This window comes from Leptinotarsa decemlineata, unplaced genomic scaffold (genome assembly GCF_025532065.1).
Source record: "Leptinotarsa decemlineata unplaced genomic scaffold, Ldec_3_MD MMD2_tig00003736_RagTag_RagTag, whole genome shotgun sequence".
Lineage (NCBI taxonomy): Eukaryota > Metazoa > Arthropoda > Insecta > Coleoptera > Chrysomelidae > Leptinotarsa > Leptinotarsa decemlineata.
The window spans coordinates 5,001,856-5,029,367 of NW_027412593.1; the positions used below are offsets into that span (position 1 = coordinate 5,001,856).

At 35.1% G+C, this 27,512-nt stretch overlaps 1 protein-coding gene and 1 long non-coding RNA gene across 2 annotated transcripts in view; one reads left to right on the top strand and one right to left on the bottom strand.

The window, feature by feature from the left end:
* Positions 1-26,867, top strand: part of LOC141483527 (liver carboxylesterase-like) — a 45,188-nt gene extending 18,321 nt beyond the window's left edge. The window contains exons 2-3 of the mRNA XM_074178204.1: positions 26,516-26,647; positions 26,697-26,867. Of these exons, the coding sequence (XP_074034305.1) occupies positions 26,516-26,647; positions 26,697-26,867 (303 nt within the window). The remainder of the gene's footprint in view (positions 1-26,515; positions 26,648-26,696) is intronic.
* On the bottom strand, positions 11,245-23,523 carry LOC141483594 (uncharacterized). The gene is made up of 3 exons (XR_012466180.1): positions 22,262-23,523; positions 12,816-12,986; positions 11,245-11,484 (listed from the first exon to the last, which is right to left on the bottom strand). It is a non-coding gene; the product is annotated as an uncharacterized lncRNA (long non-coding RNA).
* Positions 26,868-27,512: the final 645 nt, after the last annotated feature.

Consider the following 27,512-nt stretch of genomic DNA (forward strand, 5'->3'; position numbering starts at 1 on the left):
GGCGGAAATCTGATGTTTCGTTACAGGACACTTCTCTCATTGCCTCTTCAGCACCAATTTGAATTACATAACAAGATGAAGCACTCAATTCATTCATAAAATCTCTCATATCTTCCCATGTCATCGATGGTATATTTCTCGTTCTTTGTACAGCTCTGGCTCTGAGAATGAGTTCTTACCGAAGAAAAACAAAAAAAGGTTTTATTTTGCCTACGAGTAGTGGTACTGTCTTTCTCGATCACTTCTGGTTCTCTGAGCTAGATCTGAAATCTTCCTCTCAGGGCGTTCATACTTATGCTAGAAAGATCAAAACACGTTATTGATCTTCTCAATAACAATTTAATATGAACACCATTTGGAAACAAGTGGTTTAATTGAGTTACATAAAATGTGAAATACGGTTCATATTCACTGAATAGTACCCAATCGATATCACAATGCCTATGACCTTGAAAACAAATATAAATGATCCCAACTCTTACCAATGTGGTGACATATCAAAATTGATCAAGTTGATCAAATCTAAATCACTACTATCAACAAAATAAGTTATAGGTTGAGCACCAAAGTGGTGGCTTAACTAAAATGTTTCAACTAAACTAAGTTTAGGATTCCTTTAGTAAGGTTAATCAACGAGTACATTATGCAACTGCAGAAGGTGTACGTAAATGAAGCTTTCAATCAACTTGTTTCTAAAGTTCGTAAAAAGCAATGCCCTACCCCCTTTTAAAAACTACAATATTTAATTTTCAGTACAACACAGTATATTATAAAGTGGGAATAAAATCTAGTGAACACAAAAAACTAATAAGAATAACTCAATATCTCGTCGAAAATTCTTGAAAATTGAGAATCAAAATATACCGAGAAGTCAAAAACTTTAGAAGGAACTATTCAAAAGACATTTTGAAACCGCACTGCTTGTGCCCCGTGAATGCGAAACGATAGCAAAACTGTTTTGCTTGTAAGATGCGGGAAAGAGAATCCAGAGGCTGCCAGCTTTATGAAGGGATCAGTGTCAAGGCTATGAAGTCTCATCAAAAAGATCAAGCTCGACAATGAGCTGTAATAACCAAGGAGCATCACAGTAGATCTGAAAAGGTCGCAGTGAATCAGGTCATGGGCTAACTCCCCGACAATCTAATCTAATTCAAAAGACACTCTCCGAGGTCTGCAACATTCGTCTCGAAAATATGTTCACAGTTTCAGCTGATTAGCATGTTTACTTTGTTGGTGAGAGGCATTAGAAGTTAAAAGTATTTTGCGAGTTCGGCGGTTGCCAAGCGGTCCAGCATATCAACTACCGATGAAAATTATAGGAAAGTGAAGAAAATTGTTATGGAGATTCATCGAATTACCATTAGACAAGTTGCCGAAAATATCGGCATATCAGTTGGCTCATGCCTGCAAATTTTTTTCGGAAATTTAGGGCATGAAGCGTGTGGCAGCAAAGTTCATTCCAAAATTGCTGAATTTTGACCAAAAAAACCGTCGCATTAGCATCGCTCACGAATTTTTGAATGACGTCAACAGCGATCCATATTTGCATAACAGGTGACTGGTGACGAATCATGGGTATATGGTTATGACATCGAAACGAAATTCCAATCACTTCATTGAAAGATCCCGGGAGAGCCAAGACCAAAATAATCACGCCAAGTTCGATCAAATGTCAAGGTTTTTCTCACTGTTTCGTTCGATTACCGTGTCGTAGTGCATCGGGAGTTCTTGTCACATGGTAGTACGGTCATGCAATAAGGAGTATTATCTGGAAGTTATGCGCCGCTTGCCAGAAGCAATACGAAGAAAATATCAGTATTGAGAAAAAACAATTCATGCATCATGATAATGCACCTGCTCACTCGTCATTGCTTGTTAATAATATTTTGCCCACAAAAACACCGCAGTAATACCTCAGCCACCGGATTCACCAGATTTGGTCCCCTGAGACTTCTTTCTATTTCCAAGATCAAAGAGATGAATAGAAGGACGGCGTTTTGCGACGATTGAGAATATGAAAACCGAATCGCTGAAAGAGATCAAGGACATACCAAAAAGTGCATGTCAGAACTGCTCCGAAGATTGGAAAAAACTCTGGCACAAGTGTATTTTATTTGAAGGCGACCACTTTGAAAGGGACACAATAGAAATTGATGAATAAATAAATATTTTTTGAGAAAAATGAAAAGTCACCTTTTTTTAACAGACCTCGATGATTGTCATCATCGTATACACAATTTCTCATTCACATTCATAGCACTATATTCTAAAAATGGAAAATGTTTTCATTAAACAGTATTTACTTATATAAATTATATCAGATAACAAATACAGTGAGCGATATTGTAATACTGTTTTCAGCTTTTTGTGAATGTGCTCATATCATGATTTGGCTTCCAAGGAATCTCTTCTTTACGATACTTACGATATATAGAAAATGTCAATGAAAAGTTCGAATCTTTGAACATTCAATATTGCACATCGATGTTTCGGAATAAGACACTTGCCTTATTGCATCTTAAGCACCAATATGGATAACATCACAAGACAAATCATTCAGTTCATTAATAACATGACAATGAGTAATAATGTTCATTGGCCTATTTGATTTACTCCCAGACGTAGGAATCTTGTTTGAATTGAAATGGGTATATGAGAGGTTAATTTTTGGGAAAGAAAAATTTTGGCTTTCTACTTCTCCATGTTAATACAAAAATTCAGGGAAGAACCAAAGAAAAGAAGAAAGCAATTAATTCCAAAACGAACTCTTTATAAAAATGAGTAGATCGTGCAAAGAAGTAACTTACAGACACAAACTGGAAGAAAAAGCACTCTCGAAATAACGACTCGTATATAAACATTGAAATACAAAAAAATACAGTCGAAACAAATACATCTATTGAATCATACAAAAATACTATTTCTTATTTAGTTTGTGTTCCAAATGTTCCTTATGGAATTGAATAACATATCATTCACAAGATTCAAAAAGTAGGATGCCAAAACCTATCTTTCTCAAATATTAATCCTTCTTGAGAATATATCCCTTTCAATTTGAGTATTTTTCGTATTGTGCATAATGATGTCTCCGCAAATGGTTGTCTGATTCAAATAATATGGAAAAATCTTCAGTTGGTCCCATTAGGAAAATAACTTTTCATTTAATTGCTGGTTGAGGATGAAATTTACGTAATTTCACCCTTCAAGAAAGGAACTACTTTCTTCTATCAATTTCCCAATCGTATGATTCAAATAGCATTTTCAAGGAAAGAACTTCTAGGTGAATTTGGCTTTATGAAAACATGCCAGCATCGAATGAGGAAGTTGATAAGAGAAAAGTTATGGAAACGTTAGCTGATATCACCTTTGAACATAACGAGGAATTACTGAATTGTGTGTTTTTAAACAGTTTATTTTGTGAAAAAGACGGCTGAAAAGTTGCCCTTTTCTGAACTTTGAAGGGCCGTAACTTTGTAAATGAGGGAGAGCGCCGCTTTTTTCTTTCGAATTCGTAATCTACGCATCAAAATACGTAAGTAAACTCAAACATTTTTTCAAAATCGCCGGGTGCCATCAAAACGAAAATTCACCTTTATTTCTGCCTCTCGTTCAAGATAGATTTTCTTCCAGCTCATCTTACTCTAGTTACACTTCCAGTTGTTTAAAGGAACTACTTTCTTTCATCAATTTCTCAATCGTATGATTCAAATAGCATTTTCAAGGAAAGAACTTCTAGGTGAACTTGGCTTGATGCGCCTCAATGGAAGCAAAAGCCATTAACATAGAGAGAGAGAGAGAGAGAGAGAGAGAGAGAGAGAGAGAGAGAGAGAGAGAGAGAGAGAGAGAGAGAGAGAGAGAGAGAAAGAGAGAGAGAGAAAGAGAGAGAGAGAAAGAGAGAGAGAGAAAGAGTGAAAGAGAGAGAACTTCTAGATGATTCAGTTATTTGTAGTTTTGTTTTAATTCGCTGAAGAGTGGAAGTAAAATTCAAAGGTCGAGGAAGAGTCCATGATTATTCATGACCAATTAGAATGACTTTCTGTTCTCTAACGAAAAGGAATGCAAAATGGTTATTGATTACTCTCAATTTTCTGTTTTTCCAATACATTCATTTTGAAGGTAGTTGCCACATTGAGAGAACTGCGGGAGTCAATTGTATATTTAAGGCTTAGGTCGCAGTACGGCTGAACCGCCGTAGATTTTAACTGCCTGCTTTTGTGATTGAAGGAAACTAATGGAAGCGGCTGCACTGACGGTTTTTCCCGCGACTGATTTTGAAACTGCGACACGTTACAGAATGGCGGGAGAAAACCGTGCCAAAATTTGTAGTTCATAGAACTCATATTGGGACGAACACATTTGACGCGGCAACCGCAAGGGGTTCTGTCATTGTTCGGCACACCACCGTCATGAAGAGTCGCCGCTCTTCTGGTGAAATACATAAGCGAAATATTGTATCATGTAGGTAATGTGTGGACGTACAATTCGCAACATTTTATCGAAACTGGCTACTGACATCCGATAGTAGTTGAAAAATTTCTCAAGATGTTTTCTTAAATCTTGATACCTTTTATAAAAGAAACCTTTCTTGAATCTTCGGTTAGTCAGTGGATGGACCCAATACGTCCGAAATTTTTTATGACGTTTTCTCTTTCTGCTTCTTAGTATTAGAGCAGCAATACATACAGTCTCTTGGAATCCATGTTCAAACTGGAAATCGTAGCCAGTTTCGCGGTTTTTAACCCATTAAGCGCCGTTGATGCGAAAATGTAACGTTGTATTATTTTTTTTTACAAAAGCAAGTACCTACCAATATTCTCATTTTTATTTCATGTTTGCAAAAGATTATTGATGACTCATTATTTTTCTGCGGAATCACATCAGGTTTTTCTTTTCTTCATACAACTTTCCTTGCGTAATTTCATTATTCAGTCATCCTATTCAAGATCATCCTGTAACTTGAGGATAGCAAAACATGTTCATCTCGTTATTTGGCATTTTACGAAGAAAATATAGTTCTCGGGGAGTGATAATGAAAAATCCCGATATATTTGTATCCAAAAAAAATACAGTCTTTGAAAAATTATGTTGCGTTTTAGTATCATCGGCGTGAAATGCTAGCAATGGAAATTTCGTAGTTGGGGACTGCAATTTTTTTTAGTGTACTCACGTATTTTGATGCGTATATTACGAATTCGAAAGAAAAAAGCGGCGCTCTCCCTTATTTACAAAGTTACGGCCCTTCAAAGTTCAGAAAAGGGCAACTTTTCAGCCGTCTTTTTCACAAAATAAACTATTTAAAAACACTAGCATCTGCTCACTAGGTCACCTTCATACCTTATTCCTCCTTCTTTGACACTTTTCACTTCAATAATGAATAGTTTTCTTATAAAAAACTCAATTTAAAAACGGATGCTTCTCCTGGTGACATTCTTCTATTTTTAGGTTAGTTACTAGCGACATTTCAGAAAAAAGCGGTTGGTATTTGCCGCCGCCTACTATTTCAAATTCGTAATACACCACCAAAAACCAATTTCCGATCTAAAGAATGAAGGTAAAAAATATTTGAATTACTTTAGGAATATGGACTGCATCAGTCGTACCAACCATGCCATTAACCTTAAAAACGTAAAATACAGAGATATGTAACCCAAAAGCAGCTCCGTACATTTTTTAACATTTTTATTGGAAAAATGTTGATTATTGAATTGAAAAATGTCAAAGAAGGAGGAATGAGGTATAAAGGTGACCTAGTGAGTAAATGCTTTTGTTTTTGAATATTTCATTTTGTGAAAAAGAAGGCTGGAAAGTTGCCCTTTTTTGAACTTTGGAGGGCTGTAACTTTGTAAATAAGGGAAAGCGCCGCTTTTTTTTTCGTATTCGTAATCTACGCATCAAAATACGTGAGTACACTCAAAATTTTTTTCAAAATCGCCGGGTGCCCTCAAAACGAAAATTTACCAGTTTTTTAACCAATTATCGGATTATCAGGAGATCTTCCATTGAACAACCTTGCCGCATCATGGAAATTGAGGCCAGCCTCGGCTCGAACAAGTATTGCTTCTGTTTTTTCCTCTAAAGATCTGATGCGAATCATTTTAGAAAATTAAATTGGTATGCAATGAAGCGTATTCTTAGCATCAATAGTGACAGCCGTCAAGTTTACACAATACTCTATGTTACTAGGGTAATATGATGTGGATTCTTATCTACATAACACAATGGCTGTAAAGTTCCGGGCTAAGAAAGGAAACGCGTTATTTTTTGTTCAAAATTGGCTTTACTCATCAACGTGATCTCCATCAAGAGCCACACAATCATTCCAGCGCCGCTCTAACATTTCAATACCACTTTTGTAGAACGATTTATCTTCTGCTTCAAAATAGAAGGTCTATCTTGTTTAAGCTATAACCCCTTCAATCTAGCGAAATTTCTTACCGATGGGCATTTGTTCCCACATAGCAATAGATATTCCAGGTATATTTCATGAATATACATTTAAGGATATTGTATTATGCTATGAATATGCCATGGATATATATATCTTCTGGAGAATATTCCCTGGAAGTGCTCCTGGCGAACCTTTGATATATTTTAAGAATATTCCTTGGGAATATTCTTGGAATATCTTATAATATTCTTAGAATATCTAAGGTATATTCTATTAAGAATATTCCAGGAATAGAACCCGAGGAATATTCATAAAATATTCAGGATATTCTTAGTTTATTGTAGGAATATACAATAGAGAAACACCATAGAATATTCTTTAAATATATTTTATGAATATTCTAGGAATATTTGGAATATTCCAAGAATGTGACGAGTAACCGCTATTAGGCATGTATATATTGCATTTTGATACAAGCTTCACATAAGTAATAAAACACATAATATTCATAAACAAATATATTTTAAAAACAATATACACTGAAATATTTGACGTTTCAACCAATATTAAAAATAAAAAATCTAATTCAAAATATTTATTCACTAAATAAAATATTCCTGAATACTGTCATATTACAAATATTAGAAATGTATTCAAATTAGGATGTTCCTACTCTCAAATAAATGTATACTAAAAATATACTAAAATAACAACTCTGTGAATTCATCAGCACTAATTAAAAAATAATAAATATATCATTTCATTGAAAAAGAAAAAGTGTATTACATCAAGAAACAGGTTAAGTTGGGTTTCTCACTTAGAAAAATAAACCCACAAATGAAGTATTTAAAATGAGTGGTATGATGGGTTCTTCAATGAATTTCACTTACTTAAAGTTATTCAAACTTTGCTCACCAGAATAGTTTTCCTTATATTTGTCCAACAATGCATCAGCCAGTGTTTCAATAGTAATACCTGGAACAAAATGTACATTAACGTTCATTATCACTATATGAGAGTGGCACAATAAAACTGGAATAAAAATCAAATAGATATTTTTCGCATAGGTTACTCATGAACATTTACAACATTTTATAACTTGGAGAGCAACTTGCATTGTCTTGTTGAAAAGTAATCATTACGTTTTCAGTTGCTTGGCGCACCTGCCTGTACCAGGTATCACTCTGTTTCCTTTTGGGCAAATTGATACTATCTTGAAAACGAGTGATAAAAATTATGAGAACAAATGATACAAAAGAATGTGTCATTCACTTACTTTTCTCTATTGAAGATACACAACTGAAATCACTCTAGTTCAAACATGTACTTAGTCAAACCAACAAATCCCACACACCAACTCTCCTCGAACCTAAAATGAGGTATAGTAGGTTAATCACCATGACTTTACTATCGATACTATTGCATTTTACTTACTTTTCTTGAAGACTGAATAGATGCAACTCTCCTGTTTGAAGATCCAAAATCAAACTATTCGCTGTACTGCAAATTGGACAACCCCAAATTATAAATGGTATACTGAACGTGACAGAATTATACTTTGATAATAACACCAACACACCATACATTACACACGTGAACCTGCCACGTCAACCGCCATGTTGAATCAAATGTCGAATTTAACGCAAACGCAAATGTACCATGCATTAAGGGACAGCCGCTTTCACAGAGCTTATTCGACTGTCGCGCGCTACACTTCAATTGACCAATGAGAAACGTTTACTCCAATTATTCACTTTCCCATTTCTCTGTTTCCAGGATTTTTCGCTTTGTAATTAAATAATTTCAAATACAAAAAGACAAATAGGATGAGAATTAACCAATTTATTGATGCAATTGGTTCATTTATTGGTCCAATCAAATTTTTTTGTCGTTTCCAACAGTTGCTGTTGGAGCAATTCATCCAGAATCTTTGCGTTGAGTTCAAAAACTGGTTAACACTATCAGGGTTATATACATTAGGTTATGCATTCGATTAAGATCTTCAAATATTTTTGTTTTTAATAATATTGAATTATTTGAATACGTTATTATAAAATAATTCAAAATTCCATTGTATAGAATATTCCAAAATATACCGTGGGGATATATTCTAAGAATATACCATATGGTATATTCGATCGACAATATTCTTAGAATATTCAAGGGAGAATAATCCATTTATAGACATTCTATGCACATTCTTTCGGGAATAATCCTGTCATATTCATTCAAGCATATTCTATGAATATTCTAAAGGCATGTATATATTCCAAGAATATTCTATGAATATTTGGAATATATACGTTCGTTTTATGATATACAGGGAATATTCCATGAATATCTAGTGCTGTGTGGGTTTTGGGGTCTGCGAACCTCCAGAAGTCGCTTGATGGAACACACTTTTTCCTTCGCCATATGTGGTCGTTTCTTTACAATTTTGCTTTCTAAACGCTCCGCTGTTGATGTTATTTTCCTTTTCAAGATAATCGATGGAGATTACACCACGCACATCCCAAAATACCGAAGCCATAACCTTTTCAGACAATTTTTGTGCTTTCGGGCGCTTTGGAATAAGTTCACCAGTTACTATCCACTCAGATGACGATCGTTTTGATTTCGGAGTTAAGTGATGGATCCATGTTTCATTCATTGTCACATATCGACGCAAAAATTCCTGTTTGTGATGTTTGAACATGGCCAACACTGCTCAAAATCATCAAGGCGTTCTTATTTTTGGTCAACAGCTCGCGCGGCACCCACTTTGAACAGAGCTTTCTCATAATCAAATTCTCATGCAGTATAAAGTCAACATGGTTTTTTGATATCTTCACAATGTCAGCTAACTCACGCAATTTCACTTTTCGATCATTCAAAACGATTTTGTGGACTTCTTTCATATTTTCTGATGTTATTGCCTCATTTGGACGTCCACTGCGTTCTGCAACATCGGTGTCTCTACGACCACGTTTGAAGTCAGCAAACAAGCGTTTAATTGTTTTTTCTGGTGGAGCGGAGTCCTTATAACACTTTTCAAGGCATTGCTTAGCTTGAGCGGTATTATTTTTGATCCATTGTTTTAAAAATAACAAAAGTAGTGTCACTATTAGCACAATAACTCACTAACTTATGGGTAGAATATCATGAAGTTTCAACAGCTTTCTTTTGAAGGTTAGTACTTACTGAAAAAGCGGTGAATCCCATCTATGTGTTAGGCTCGAGACTTTTCAGCCTATGAAGTATAGATAGGCTGAAACGTTCGTAGACCAACATGCAGATAGCGCTGTGATTTTTAGTTAGACCTAATCTTCAAAAGACACGTGTACAAATTTGACAGATGTCTATTAATTTGTAGGATACAACATTTTCAGTGAAGCAACAAGAAAACATCAAGAAAGTCCGGAACATAATTTTGGATGACCGCGAAGTAAAGTTGATCTAGATAACTGAGGCTATAAAGATATCAAAGGAACGTATTGAACATATTGTTGTGAATCATGCCCTGCAGAAAGTAACGCCGGTCGCCGCTGGTAGCCATAATTCAATTGTGACGTGACCAAGATCACACGTAACTCGACGGCCGTTCCAGACGTGGCGTTGCATCGAGAATTATGCTCCCGATGTTTCGCGACTGTTCGATGTTTGCGCTTCTTCGATAAAATTCCGAAGAATTTTCCAGCGCTTTCGATTGACGAAGTGCCGTCCACTTGCCGTCCAGTGCCGTCCACTTGCCTACAGTCAAGTGGAAGTCACAGTGCGGTACGCGGAGGGATCTAATAAGACGATAGACACTTGAATAATAGTTGAAGTTTAAATTAAAGTGTTTTGTTATATTAAAAGTGAAATAAAATTGAGTTTGATTATTGTTCAGTGTAATCTACCTCGTCACCAGAAGAAATTGATCTGGAAGATTGTGATCCACCCATAAAAAAGAAAGAAGAATCCACCTCAAATGAGGAAAGAGAAAAGTCAAGAACAACCAAGAAGCAAAGTGAACAGAAAACCAATCCACAAGAAAACTCAGTTACAGGAAAGTCTAGTAGATTCACAGGGGTCAGAGAAAGTAGCAAATGAAGAATTTTGTTTACATCTGAGGTAGCATTACTCACTTTACTAGCACATTGTTGCTGTTTTATCACTTATGTGATGTCACTCATGACAAACTCTTTTATAGAGAATTTCAATCTGTGAGTCAATGTATTGCTTCATTGGTAAAGGCTCCATATATTCGTAATTTCGATTTGAAGCAAATAGAGACTTATGTTTTAGATGGTGTGAGCGAATTGAACGAAATTCATAGTAAAAATAGTTCGAATAAAAATTTCAAGATAATACACAACAATATTCGAAGCAATGCAAAAAATATAGATGAATTTGAAATTTTTCTGAAGCAGTTTCAGTCATCATTCGATTGCATTGTTCTCACAGAAACTCGCTATGTAGAAGATGTAGGAATGTATAATATTGATGGTTATATCACACTCTATAATGGAGGAAAGCTGAACCAAAATGATGGAGTCGTTATTTTTGTCAAATCAGATATTTATCATACTCATAAAATTATTGAACTAAATGGCTATTTTACGATTAAACTCAAACTTTCCATTGATAACGAATATGTGATCATTCATGCCATATACAGGTCCCCAGCTACTGATATAACTGATTTCGTAGAAAACCTCAAATCTTATCTAGTAAATGATAATGATGATCGGTACCAATACAAGTTGATTGTAGGTGATATTAATATTAATATTCTTGAAAATACTGACCAGTCAAACAATTACTTGCATATCTTAGGTGAACACGGTTATTTATCGGCTATTAATGCATATACGAGAGTACAAGTAAACACGAGATCATTTATCGATCATATATTTATGAACAGCAGAACGGATGATATAGGCACTATACTACCAATAAATTTTCGTACAGATATTACAGATCATTTTACCACTATGATTCAAATAGTTTTGTAAAATGAAAAACAAATCAAATATGAACCTTGAAATGTATCTCTCAAATAAATTATAAACAACTCAAAAGTGAATTATCTCGGGCCTGCTCGGATGAATTATATGCTTCGATGGATGTGGGAACTGCAACAAAAATTTTTGCCAATATAGTTCAGTCATATATTAGTAAATGTGAAAAAAAATCAAAATAAAAAGTAGTGAGAGAAAAAGAAAATTATGGATGACAAATTCACTAATGAAATCTGTAAATAAAAAAAATAAATTGTACACTGAATTACTGAGAAATCCTGAAAACCTGCAATTACAGCGAGAATATAAAAAATATAAAAATACTCTTTGCAAACTTTTGAAAGACACCAAAAATAATTTTTACAAGTCGCAAATGAATTCAAACAGAAACGATGCAAAAACCTATGGTCCAGTGTGAATAATATATTTGGTGAAAAAACATCTAAAGTGATAAATCAAATAAAAGATGACGAAGACAATGTCATCAATGATGAAAAAGAAATGGCGAATTATTTTAATGAAACATATGTTAATCTAGGAAAATCATTGGCAAAGAAAATTTTGAGAAAAAATTCAAATCCAATGAGAGAAAACTCAATAAATAATTCAATTTTCCTGAGTCCAACATCAGAAGATGAAGTCACAAGAATTATATACGATCTCAAAAACCGGAAGTCGCCTGGTATAGATAATATTAAAACTGAAACTCTCAAGGAGATTGCGAGTCGGATAGCTAGTCCTCTTACTTATATTATTAATAAATGCATTGAAACTGATGAATTAAAAAAATCTGTCATATGTTCTATATTCAAAAACGGGGACCCAACGGAAGCTACCGATTTCTCTCATTACGAACTTCAGTAAGATCTTTGAGAAAATTATAAAAATCAGGTTATCCAATTATCTGGATGAATATAAACTTCTATCTGATAGGCAGTACGGTTTCAAAGAGGGCAAATCAACGGAAGATGCCATTATTGAGCTGACAAATCATATTTATGGAGCCTTAGATGAAAGTAGACCATGTCTTTTCATTTTCGTAGACCTTGCAAAGGCTTTTGATACCGTGAGCCACACCATTTTAATATTTACACTGAAAAAAATTGGGATAAGAGACAATTGTCTACTGTTATTCGAAAACTACCTTGTGAATCGAACACAATGTGTCAGAATAAATGAAACACATAGTGATTTCACAAGAATTGAATATGGTGTGCCTCAGGGTAGCGTGTTGGGGCCGATACTATTTTCAATATACATAAACAGCTTATTTTCCATTCAGAGCAAAGCAAAAATAATCAGCTTCGCAGAAGATACTGCAATATTTTATAAGGGCGAGTTATGGCCTACTTTGAAAGAAGATGTAGAATCAGATTTTTCCCTAATCAAATCGTTCTTTGACAACAAGCTTCTAACTATCAACATAGATAAAACTTATTTCTTACCTTTTTCTAATTACGAAACAACAATACCCAAATTGGATTCTCTATCTCTCGAAAACAATACACGAATAATAAAATATCTTGGAATAGAAATGGGACTATCACATCAATTTCCTCCTGAAAAAACTTCGATTTGTTCTTTATAAATTCCGACAGTTGAATGATATTCTTGACCTGAAACAAAAAAAGATAATTTATCACAGTCTTGTGGAAAGTCACATCACTTATGGTCTACTCGGATGGGGAGGTATGTCTAAAAGTTACATCCATTCTCTTGAAGTCATTCAGAAACGATTTCTAAAACTGATGCTATCTAAGAGCTTGATATATCCAAGTGATACACTTTATAAAGAATCGGGACTACTAGATGTGAGACAATTGTATTACAGAAACTGTAACATAAGACAACATAAACACAAGAATCAGTAAGTCACACTTACCCATGACTATAGTACTAGGCATCGTAACCAGTTCCAATGTCCTCGTGTGCATAAATTGGTGGGCCAGAAATGTCGTCAATACTTGGATCCAAAACTATACAACAGCTTACCGTCGAATATTCAACGGATACATAATATCAACCAATTCAAAAGTAAACTAGTCAGATTTATAAAGTACTTACCTAGATCCAATAACACAAACTTGGCCCTTTCTGCATTCTACTCATTACATGTATATTATTGTATTTTATATATTTCATGGGAAAGAAAGTTTTTGGCTTTCTACTACTCCATCTGATACAAAAAAAAGGATGAGAGAATCTTCCAAAGAAAGGAAGGAAGTAATCAATTTGAAAATAAGTAACTATATACATGGATGTGTAGATCATGCAAAGAAGTAAGTTTCAGACACAAACTGAAAGAAAGTCCTCCTGAAACAGCTACTTTCATATAAACATTGAATTACACGAAAGAAAAAAATTCTTTCGAAACAAATACTTCTACATGAACACTGAATTATACAGAAGATACTTTTCTCTATTCAGTTTGTATATCGAACATTTGTTGAGGAATAAGAATCAGATATTATTCACATGAGTTCTACTTTGAGTGAATGGTAGTAAATTGTACTCACATGGAACACTGTCACTCTAACTGGTATACACCGTGTTTCGCCTTAAGACACTTGCCCTAAGGCTCTTCAGTACCAAATTGGATCACATTATAGAAAATACACACACTTCATTCATGAATTACGATTTTGAATTTTCAAATTGATTACTTCCTTCCTTTCTTTGGAAGATTCTCTCATCCTTTTTTTTGTATCAGATGAAGTAGTAGAAAGCCAAAAACTTTCTTTCCCAAAAATTAATCACTCCTAAAAATATAACCCATTCAAATATATTTCATATTATTAATTTGGTCGATATTTGTATCTCCCTAGTTTATCAATAGCTATATATAATGTGTAAAACTTTAATATTCGTTATCTTCACAAACAAGTTTGAACTTCCGTGTTCTGTCTGTATGTGGTTGTTGGTGTCTTAATTTTTTTGTAACGTTTGAATTTGTCTATCAATGCGGGAATGTATGATATTGATATTTTATTATACATATTTTTTTTCACGTGAGTAATTGTGATTGTGTTATATGTAACATTATTTTATTTTTTTTATTTGTTAATTTAACCACACACAGGGTTAAACCCTCAGTGGATTTGCAATTTATTCATCATTACCTTCAAGATGTTAATTCTATTTTGTATGCAACATGGATGAATGAATATTACTATTATTATTATTATTATTATTTTTTCACCGCTGTGCGCTGGTCAGGCCCTATCCCCCGAAGCCCCGATATATTCGGGAGGGGGCGCCAGCATTATCAACCAATGACCACTCCCCACACCGTGGGGTAAGTGATCATTGGGTCCGAGACTCATATGCCCTGAGCAAGCGCATTGAGCCAAGAATGACAACCTTCTGCATCTATGCGGCTATGATTTCTGCCTTCGTACGGCAAGCCGGTATGATTTTAAGATTCGAGAGTAGAGAGGACATCATTCCACCAAGGACTCCAATAATCCGAACAATCATCTTAACAGAGTGATCTGGATAGAGTCTGCGGAGTTCGAAGAAAAAATCTAGATATTTTATCTGGCTTATTAGGCTTATTAGCTTGTATGAGCCTCAGGCTTATTAGCTTGTATGAGCCTGAGGGTAGGGAACGAATAATTCCAATAAATTATTATTTTTATTTTTTCACCGTAGTGTGCGCTGGTCAGGCCCTATCCTCCGAATATAGGATAGGGCCTGAACGAGAAGTGCCGAATTTATTGGAACTATTCGTTCCGCACCCTCAGGCTCATGCAAGCTAATGAGCCTGATGTGGTCCTTCTCGACCACCAGAGCAAATCGATATTTGTCGTGGAGTTTTCAGCTCCTGGCGAGATGAATATCGTCAGAAAAGAGGAGGAAAAACGGATAAAATATCGAGATTTTCTCTTCAAACTCCGCAGACTCTATTCAGATCACTCTGTCAAGATGGTTAATAACAATAATACGTTTATTATTTACCAAAAAATTCACAACCAATATTGAGTTTCAATAAAAAAAAACTAGGTAAATAAAAGGTGAGAGTTCAGTTTTCTCTCAACACCAGGAAGAGAGAAACTGGTCTTCCACTCAGACCCTTTCTACAAACTAAACTTAAAACTAAAATATACCTACTGACTAGTACCAGTAAACAAGAAGAAGAAGAAGACTAGAGAAAAGCAAGAGAAAAAAAAAGACAAAAGAGAGAAAGAGAAAAGATAGGAAAGATAGGAACCCTTTTTATAATTTATTTTCACTTGTGAGGGCAGTGATTCCTTTAGGTCATAAAACCGCCAGCTTGCATGACGACGCTGCGAGAATTTTAGTTTTTTGCTCTGAGTTAGAAGATATTTTCGATTATATTTCATTTTTGCAGTTCACGCAAACATACGACCTACTGTAGTCGGTTATCTTATTTATTCATGTAACTAGCAATACTATGTGAAAAACTACGTTTGAAAATTTCCTTTCTATGTCGAGGAATGGTGATAAAAAAGTTTGTCGAGTATTTCTATCATGTATGTCTTTTCTATATATGACTTTATCATGGAGATAGATGGGTTGTTTGTATTTCAAAAGTTTGTAGAAGTAGCAAAGAATATGTAATTTACGCCTGTTGGACATATTGAACCGTTCAATTTCTTTAATTTTACGGGAAATCCTCTGCCTGATTTTTATGCCAAAAATAAGTCTCAAACAGCAGTTCTGGATTTTCTGGATACGCTGACTATCCATACCATCTAAACATGGCCCATATACAATATACAATCACAATAGTTGAATTGGGAAAGCACTAATGAATCACACAGCATTTTTTTTACATCTTGGCTTAAATAGTGTCTATGTGGGTAAATCATCTTCAAGCTAGTGTAACTTCTTTTCAACATAATATTAACCTGTTCTTTGAATCTCAATTTTTGATCTAGTATCAAAACCAAGTTCTTTGCACTCTCACTAAAAGGTATTGAGTCATTTCCCATTCTCAGTATAATATTATGAGATATATCATTCCTGACATTGTCATTGCAGAACAAAATAGCACATGACTTTTGAGGATTTATTTTGAGTAGATGTTTCAATCAAAATCAATCAAATCAAATATTTATTGATCCATTGAAAGAGCTTAAAAAAAGCAATTGGACAAGTCAGTACATATGAAATACAGATATAAAATATAAGTATATAATATACACATTCATAAATAACAACAGATACTAAAACAATCCGCAATCAATGCAGATAAGAAAAAAATTCATCGATTGTATAGGGGCTAATTTCAGAAAGTAGTTGTTTTATTTTATATTTGAATACTTGCTCCTTGGTTATAATTTTGAAAAACTCCGGAAGTGCATTATATAATCTCAGTCCCAAAATCTCAAACGAGTTTAGACGTAAAGATAAACGTGTTTTTGGTATGTGAAAATGATTTCTGATGCGTGTATTATATTCATGAAAAGATTGGTTTTGTTTAAAATCCTCTTTATTTTTATGAATATACAACAAAAGTTCCAGAATGTAAAGACCAGATAGGGGCAAAATTTTCAATTTTTTAAATAATGTTCTACATGATGAAGTTCGTGATGCGTTTGCAATGGTTCTAATAATTCTCTTTTGAGTTATAAAAACATTGTGCGCAGATGAAGAATTTCCCCAAACAATAATCCCATAGTTAATTCTTGATTGTATCTGACCGTGGTAATATAAGAGTAGACCAGATTTGTCTAGAATTCTTTTCAGGTTTCTCAACAGATAACACTGCTTATTAAGTATTTTGATGAGATTGTCGCAGTGCTGACGGAAATTGAGATTGCTGTCTAGAAAAATCCCTAAGAATTTCATGCTATCAACTCTCTCTATCTCAGCACCGGATATTTCAATATTGATGTCTACCGTGTTAATATTTTGGGCAGTATGAAAAGCTACTGCTTTCGTTTTGAAGGCATTCAAAAATAGTGAATTTTCACTAAACCAATTTTGCAAGCTATCAAGATCAGAATTTATATTTTGTTGCAGTTCAGGCAAATCTTTTGATTTAAATAGGAGAGAAGAATCATCAGCATACAAACAAGTGAGTGACTTTTGCAAAGCAGATGGCAACTCATTGATATAAAGAATAAAAAGAATTGGCCCCAAAACTGATCCTTGGGGAACTCCTATGTCATTATTTAACTGATCGGAAAAAAAAGTTTCGTCATAATTCTCATTCGAATATTGTATTTTGACAGCCTGGGTGCGATTTGAAAGATATGATACGAACCATTCATGCTGAATACCTCTAATACCCGTTTTGTACAGTTTGTCCAGGAGATTTTCGTGTTGTACGCAGTCAAAAGCACGGCTGGGATTTTCGTGGGATTTTCGCCTGCTTCAACAGCCTGTAGAAGATTCGAATAAAAAGAAATTATTGCCGTTGTAGTGGAATGATTCGATCGAAATCCGTGTTGGTTATATTCAGAAATTTATGTAGAAATTCCAACATTATGTATTCGAATACTTTTGAGAGTGCTGAGGAGACAGCAATAGGACGATAATTCTCCAAATTATGAGAGTTTCCTTTTTTCAGGATTGGAGAAACTATAGAATGTTTCAGCCGCGAAGGAAACTGTCCTTGCTGAAGAGATATGTTCATAATGTGAGTTAGGGGCGCCATGATGTAGGGTGCAATCCTTTTGAGTATATGTCCAGAGATGCCATCTGGTCCACACGAATGTTTATTTTTGATTTTGTCCCTGATAACCTTCAGTATATCATCTTCACTGACATATGTAGTGAACATACTATTCTCAATATTCGGTATCAAATTAGTCCTCAAAGGGTTATTTGTAGTTTTATTTATTTTGTCAACAATATCATGTGGAGTATTCACGAAAAAGTCATTGAACATATTTGCGATATCGAGTGGATCTTCTACAAGACCATCATTAGTATCTTTAGTTATATTACTTTTCTTTGTGGTTTTTCCTGATAACTCGTTAACAACAGACCACGTGTTCTTATTTACGTTACCTGAAGAGTAAATTTTGCTTTGATAATAAAGACTTTTATTTTTCCTTACCAGAGTTTTATGTTGACTTTTTTGTGTTTGGTAGAGTTCTTTCAAGGTAGGATTAGTCTTCATCTGCTGATAAAGTTCTTTAAGGTTTTTACTTGACATTTTGATTTCAGTGTTAACCCATTCAGTTCCAGGTTTTTGATTTTGATGTTTTCTGATAGGTTTTATTGGGCATTCACAATTAAAATAAAATAACAGAGTATCATGAAAACTGTTGAACTTATCGTCTAGAGTATCTAGTTGATACATTTCTGGCCAGCTCTCTTTTTCTAAAGCATTTGACAAATTTCTAATATTAGTGTCATTTATTATTCTCCTATGAATATATGAAGATCTTCCATCAGTTCGATGTTGTTGCTTGGAAAAGAAGACAGTTTGGTGTGAAGACATATAGTTTTCGAGTACAGTCCATTCATTATTCTCAGGTAGGTTCGTATAAATTTGATCGAGCGTTGTTTGACAAGTCTGGCTGACTCTAGTAGGCTTGGTTATTCTGGGACTGAGACCATATGATATCAACAATTGTGTAAAGTGATTTAAGTTGGTATTACTCATGGAATGGGAGTTGAAATCACCATTTAATATTATGACTGTTTTAGGAGTAAATATTTTGTCAATAATTAATGAGATTTTTTCAAAAAATGTTTCGAAGTTTCCTGATGGAGAGCGGTAACAGGTCAGGATGAGAATATTAGTATTATTATTTTTTCATAGGATACCACAAATTTCAATGTTTTTTTCAATGCAGTACTCTTGTAAATTCAACGGAGTTACATCTAAGTCGGCCTGAGACCATATACCAACTCCACCTCCTATACAATTTATTCTGTGATACGAGTTAGAAAGAGTAAAATCGGTAAAATTAAAAGAGTTTACAAAGCTTTCAGACCACCAGGTCTCTGTCAAACAGATAAATATAAGTTTATATTTGTCGGTTAGATATTCAGCACTGATATAGTCGAGTTTGTCATAATTCAAACATTCTGCATTCAGCAGCAATAGGTCGGCTTGCTTTGGTACTTCACCTAAGTTTGAAGGGTGTTCACGGACCTCCGAAAGTTTAAAAAACGTTGGACGTATGCTCCTTTGGGCCATTTAGTTGAATCCATTGCAAGATCAAAATGGGATTCATAAATTGAGACTTTGAAAGAAGCGTAGATATCTGGATGTTTGGAAATTAGAGTCTCAGTTTTAACTTCAGAGAAATGTGGAATTAAAGATTGTGTCAGCTCCTCCGCAGTCATCGAGGGATCAACCCGGTATACATGTAGACAAGCCATTTTTTGAATGCCTTTCAGTTCCTTACCATTGACTTTGATGGAACTATTATCTCCAACAATCAGTTTCCTTTTTAGTTTTGCCTTTTTAACTAATTTCCAGTCACTGTTGTTGGCCTCCATTTTATTCGCCAAATTGATAATCTCTTCACATTTTTGTTGCGTGGCCAGGTGCAACAAAGGTTGTGAAACATGTTTTTCGGTATAATTTGGATTGTTAGAAGTATTTGAACACCCGGCAACGCTGTTGAGAGGATTCAGATTCACAGGTCTGGACACATCCACTTTATTTGAATAGTTTTTTCCCGTGTCTTGCTTTTTGTTGGTGTCTCCAATACCTTTAACTGGTGAGGTATTCGTCTTATCTTTTAATAGAACAATTTGTTCGCGCATCAAATCTATTTTGTCGCGAAGTTCTTGTATAATTTCATTTTTTGTTTCACAATATAATTAAAAATATTAAGATCGACTACCTTACTTTCGCCTGCTAGGATTTCCATCGTATCAAAAAACGCTTGGTCGTTATCACCGCTAACTTTTTCGGAAGGACAACATATTACTATGTCTTCGTTGAGAAATTTGACATTGGTATTTCTCGCACAGCTTGTATGGAAGTTGTTTTCACATAGGGTGCACTTTACACCTTTAACTAGGTTTTTTTTACACTTATTACAGGATTTGTTTTTCGGAGCACTTTCACATACATTTGCACGGTTCGCTGCCATGTTGCCATGTTTATCACATATGTCTTCTAAAGATTGTGAGTCAATATTTATTTCTCTGTTAGTTTGCATGACATTATCTGGTTCAAAGGTTTCATATATCTGTGTGTCATCAGCGTACATGTGCTAGTTACACTGCTGCAAAGCCTCATGAAATGTTGCAGTAAATAAGGTGAACAGAAGTGGACCCAAAATACTACCCTGAGGAACCCCGCATGATACATGAGCAAAATTAGAAGTTTTATCATTCAGAGTAACACGTTGAAGTCTATTTGATAAATATGAAGTAATAAGTTTGCAAGCATTTTGGCCAAACTTTAAGTAGTGAAGTTTAGATAGGAGAATTCTGTGGTTTATCAAATCAAATGCTTTCGAGAAGTCAAGTAGGATGAGTACAGTTGCTTCATTTTCATCAATACCTTTGATAATGTCATCCGTTATATTTGCAAGTGCACTCACACAACTGTAACCAGGTCTGAACCCCGATTGCTTTTGAGGTAGAATTTTAGACTGTCTAACAAAGATTCGTATTTGTATTTCTATAACTTTTTCTAGAACTTTGGACAGAGTAGGAAGAATACTGATTGATCTGAGGTGATTGAAGTCTTTTGGTTGGTTCACCTTCGGTAAGGCAACTATGTTGGCCATTTTCCAGGCAGAGGGAAAATAAGACTTGAAAATACATTCATTTATTATATGTGTTATATATGGAATTATAGTAGGGCAGCAAAAGTGTAAAAATGTGATATTGACACGATCAGTACCAAAAGCTTTAGAGCTGATATTGTAAATCACATTCGAAACCGTTATTTCGCTAATATATTCGAAAGAGAAGTAGCCATTGATGCCATTACTTAAGTTTTCAAAATAGAAATCAATTAAATTTTCATTGGGTTTCAACATGTTTTTCAAAATATTCGTAAAATGATTCTTCAGTTGGTTAACGTCGCTGAGATGCTTTAGTATTTCCCTATTTTTATTTTTGCAGATGTTTACTTCATTCCATTTTTCCTTTGACGAACAATTTTCAAATATAAATTTCAAAAATGCTTTTTTTCAGATTTTATTGCGCAAGTAATATAATTCCTCAATTGTTTGTAGTAGTCCCAGTGATGGGTTTGTTTAGTGCATTTGAATTTTTTTTTGCCTTATCTCTTAGTTGTTGCATATATTTTATATTATCAGTTATTCAGGGAGAGTATTTATAATTTTATCTTTGTCGTACTTTTCTAATAGGTGCATGTACTTCGAATAAAAGTAAGATTTGTTCTGTGAAAAACTGCACTTTATCATCAATGTTATCGATTTCGAAGATTGATTGCCATGGAATTGCTTCCAAATCTTTATGGAGATGTTCTCGGGTTATATTTTCCAAGTCTCTGAATAAAAAAATTTGAAGGGTGCAGAGAAGGAGTCGCTTTTTATTATTCCATACGTCTGTAGATGATCTGATATTCCCCAATCATTTACCCCTGATTCAGAGATTGTAATATTGTTACTAACAAATATCATGTCTATCAATGATATTGAGTTTTTTGTTATTCTAGTTGGGTTGTTAATGATTTGTTTCAAGCGAAAAGTTTTACACAATGATAATAGTTGTGAAGAACGATTACAGTTTATATCGAGAATATTGATATTGAAATCTCCTAAACATATTATTTTATCGAACTCAGTGAACATGTTGGCCATAACGTCCTCGAAGCTATGAAAAAAAGAATCTATATTAGAGTGAGGCGGTCTGTAGATAAGTCCTATTGAAAATTTTTTCTTATTCACTTCAACTAACATACACATCTGTTCAATAAATTCCGAACATTCTCTGACAAGAATTTCAAATTTAATGTTACATTTTATATACATACCAATTCCCCCAGCATGTGTTCGTCTATCGAGTCTAATAAATTCATAGTTAGGAATTCTCACAACGTCGGTACCCACCCCAGAGCGGAGCCATGTTTCCATAATACCCAGGACATCATAATTTGAATTTTCCACCTGAGCAGAAAAACCATTGAAATCACTCAGAAGAGACCGAACATTTAAGTGGGCGAATTTCAGGCTCATCTAAACAGATACAGTTATTAGAAGAATAAACGTGAAATAAAAAAAAGGAGTGAAAAAAATATTTAGGACTGAAGAGAGAGTGTTAGGATGAAAGGGCAGAAGGACCAAGACAGAAAATCGGAATGTAGCAAATTTATAGTAGGAGAGAGGTAACAAGAGGCAAGTAGGAAGAAGAAAACGAAAAAAAAAATTGTGTCAGGTATACTCAGACAGAATTACAAAATAAAAAATAAATGCAATTAAATTCAAGCACATAAGCCGCTGCATGTAACCACCTTGTGGAATATTCGATTACCTACATTTTGACATAAACTCAGAATGAGTGCATACTACTATTATCACAAATCAAAAATAACGTAAAGCATCAAGTAAAATTAGTAGTAAAAAACAAATGTAATCTTCAAAAAACAAACTAAAGACAATCTACTGAATAGTGTCTAAGAAACTTAATGAATCGGCGCGAACAGTGGCACCATTATACTTAACATAAATTGAGCCATTTGTGAACCAAACATTTTTCTTATCAAACTTTTTCACTGCTTTGTCCAAAATATCAAGTTTCAACCTAGTTACGTTCTCTTTTATGATTATCCCTGTATTCTTGAGATATTTTCTGTTCCTCACAACAGCTGTCCGTGTCTTATCGTTGAAAAACCGTACCAATACAGCTGAAGATCGTGGTTTACTGATGTTGATGTTTTTTGCGGGAACTCTGTAAATCTTCTCTATATCAGTTAGTTTAATATTTTTGAGATTAAGATTCTCATTTAAGATACGAATAATCTTTTTGGATAGATCCTCGCCTTTTTCTTCTTCAACCCCAAAAATTCTTATGTTGAGATTTCTGAAGAACTGTTCTTGTTTGTCGAGCAGTGTTTGCATTTCCAAATATTTAGTTTTCAAGAAACATACCTCATTTTTTAGCTCGAGGATTTCCTTTATCTGCATGTCCAGTCGTTTTTCCAGTTTTTCTTCGAATTTACTGGATAGCTTGTTCGCTATATCTTGCAAAAATTCTTCGTTAAAAATGCTGCGTATCTGTTCACCGATGGGTGACTTGATTTCATCCATATATTTTTTGGTAAGCGGCATTTCGATACTAGGTATGTTATTATTCGTTTTGACATAACAATAAAGTTGTTACTACAGTTTGGAATGTCGTTGAGAGTTTATTTTAAATAATTTGAAATCACACAGCGGGCTACACTGATACGAACCGCTGATTATTGGAGTCCTTGGTGGAATGTTGTCCTCTCTACTCTCGAATCTTGAAATCATACCCGCTTGCCGCATTAAGGTAGAAATCTTAGCTGCATCTGTGCGGCTAAGATTTATGCCTTAGTGCGGCAAGCCGGTATGATTTTAAAATTCGAGAGTAGAGAGGACATCATTCCACCAAGGACTCCAACAATCAGAACAACCATTTCGGCAGAGTGGTCTGGATGGAGTTCGAAGAGAAAATCTCGATATTTTATCAGCTTTTCCTCCTCTTTTCTGACGATATTCGTCTCGCCAGGAGCTGGAAAGTCCACGACAAATATCGTTTTGATCTGGTGGTCGAGAAGAAATACATCAGGCTTATTAGCTTGTATGAGCCTGAGGGTGCGGAACGAATAGTTCTAATAAATTCGGCACTTCTCGTTCAGGCCCTATTCGGGAGGGCGCGCCAGCATTATCAACCAATGACCACTTCCCACACCGTGGGGCAAGTGATCATTGGGTCTCAGAGACGCGTTATGTCGATGGATATAGGTTGAAACCGCATATGCTGTACATGCTGATAGCAAGTGCATTAGAGTCTCGGGCGCCTCGCGGCAGGCCCTGCACCTTGTGTCAGGAACCTCTATACCCATCACGCGACTGCGGTAGGCTAAGGTGTTGAAGACACCATCCTGGCAAGCTTTGATGAACCCCTCAGTTTCCGACTTCAGCCCACTCGATCTGAGAAAAGCGAACGTCAGGTGCTTTGATAAGTCAAGGTCTCCAATATTATTGAAGCAGACCCCATGCATTGGCTTATCCTTGTGTCTCCGCCGAAGTAAGGTGATCTCTGCGGCTTTTATCTGAGCTCTTTGCTGAAAGGGTTCCAACTCGGTGACAGAGTTATAGGTAGTTCAGAGTCGAAAACTATACCGAGTTCATCAGCTGCTCGGGCAGCTGCCCTAAGGAGAAATGCTTTAATTCCTGCTCTCTCGTGGTCACGGACCATGCAGAGAAGGGGATCCGAACTCCTGACGACTTTACAGGCTGTATCCAGTACCATTCTGTCATGTAAACACTCCAAACTCAAAAGTCCACGGCCCCCTGTTGTCGGGGGAAGTACAACCGTGGGACGGACGATTTGGGATGCAAACTCCTATAGAGATGCATCATTTTTTGGGTATTTACGTCGAGTTGATACACCTCCTCCCGAGTCCACTTCACTACTCCAAACGAGTAAAGTAAGATTGGAACGGCAAGCATATTTGTTGCAGCAACTTTGTTCTTCCCCGACAGTTCCGATGACCAGATCTGTCGAAGTTTGTGCTGATACTTGCCGCGGAGAGAGTTTTTCACTGCAGTTACCTCTTGTGAGTGGCGTTGTTCCACCCCGAGGTAAGTATACGTCTCTCCGGCATCCAGATGGTGTAGGATGCTTCCATCTACGAGCTCCACATCCTCTCCGTAGTGTCCGCATCGTCCTCTTTTGAGATGAACCATTGCACATTTGTCTATCCCGAATTTCATACCGATAGCATGCGTGATAAGGTATTATTATTATTATGATCAATTATTGTTAAACCCACGGGGAAAAACGTAACAATATCATGCATGAATATTCGGGTATGCGGCGGAAGCTCTGTTCGAAGTGGGTGCTACCTGAGCTCAGAACCGACCAGAAACAACAACGAATTGATGATTCCGAGCAGTGTTAGGAACTGTTGGATCATGAAAAAATCCTAATTCATGCGTAGATATGTGACAATGAATAAAATATGGCTCCATCATTTCACTCCAGAATAAAAATGATCGTCATTTGAGTGGACTGCACGTGGTCAACTGACTCCAAAGCATGCAAAAGCGTATCAGTCGGCTGGCAAGGTTATGGTGTCAATATTCTGGGATGCGCATGGCATAATATTCATTGACAAGGAATATAATGATACTGACAAGGAAAAATAATGTACTGTTTCATCAAAATAATGCACCGTATCGCAAATCAATGAATGGGCTTCGAATAGCTTACGCATCCACCGTTTTCTTCAGATTTGCCCCTCAGCGACTTTTTCCTGTTTTCAAACCTTGAGAGAATACTCGCTGAGAAAATGTTTAGCGCCAATGAAGGGGTAATTCGGCCTATTCCTATTCCTATTTCGAAGCTGAAGACAAATGGTAACAATGAATTGATATATATATATATATATATATATATATATATATATATATATATATATATATATATATATATATATATATATATATATATGTTAGCCTACAAACTTTTTAGCCTACTGAAAAATCCTGTATCGAAATGAAAATAAAAATGCGCCTTTTTTGTGAAATTTTCTTATTAGTCAGTGGGCTATGCTTGAAGACTGGCAGTAAACAAATCTAAAGAATTGAACTTTGAACGTTCAAGCCAGTCCATTCAACCTACTGTGTAGGTATATTCGAGACTGGCTTGAATGTTTGAAGATCATTTCTTTAGATTTTTTTGTGAAATATTTTGGTTCAATTTTATTCTGTATACGATTCATTTACGTTAAAAATGTTTTTCTCTCACACATCAGAAACTTTTTGTAGACTATGATAACCAATTTAGTAGCTGTCTCAATCCTCTTCTAGTTGCAAAGGTACGAATTATCATCTTTGCTGTTTCATATTTTGGAAGGTCTCATGATTCCCCTTCCTCTTTGAAAAAAAAAAATTGTGCGACGACAGCTGCCCTGTCTGCGGTAACTGACGTCACACTATTAGCTTCTTTATCAGAACGTGTTGAAAAAATTTTGTCCGATTTTTAATATCTGGCCCCATTCAAAGGTTGAGAGTGTATATAGTCATGATTCTTATAGGGTAATCCAATATTGAAAATACATACCGGACAAATTCGTGGACATCCGCTCAAAACAGAAAATGGAAAATCATATTATGCGTTTCAAGAAATTCCTTATGCCGCTCCTCCCGTTGGAGAACTCAGATTTCAGGTGAGAAGTAACGTAGGAAGTTTTAGTTTTCACCACTTGATTATTTTAGGAAGCCATTCAACCAGAACCCTGGAGTGGTATTTTAGATACGACCAAAAATACAAAAGTTTGTTATCAGAAAAAACCGCCATTTGATGACCAAACACCAGATCCGAGAGAAAATGAAGACTGTCTATATTTGAACGTTTTCACTTCCAAAGTAAGTGCTATATTTGAATAAAGAGGGTTTGTGGTGAGAAATTTTTGACCCATTGTACTATATTATCTTGTAGAGGAGAGGTGGCATGAAACGGACATTTTTAGGGTAAATATGTATATAAGCAATATCAATAAATTTTAGATTTATTGAACCTGATATTATAATTGATACAACATTTGGAAAAGGATTTTGAGTTTAAAAAATATAAAAAAATTAGTTGTTATTAAAAAAATTTGAAAAATATGAACCATTGTATTTGTCCCTTTCAACACATCTCACTGGATTGAAAGGGGTTCATTTGGGGCTGAAAGGGACACATACAAAAACATTTAAAATAGGTGTGATAAATCAATATTAAATGAAAAAAAAGCTTTCACTCTTGCAGTCCCGGCATTATCAAGAGGTGGAGGTAGTTTGAGTACTATATCCCCTTTTTTGACATCAGCCACGTCATCAATCTAAGGAAAAACAAAGTGGTAGGAACTGTCATTAACTTTTTTTAAAAACTTAACACTGACTTCGCCATCTTCCATGACTTCATTTATTTGCCCAATAAAATGTCTGATTATTTTCTTTTTCGCAAATTTAACGACGATAAAATCATCCACGTTGAAAGAATCATTTTCGGCGAACCTCGTTTCTTCCTCAATCCAAAGAATTGTCACT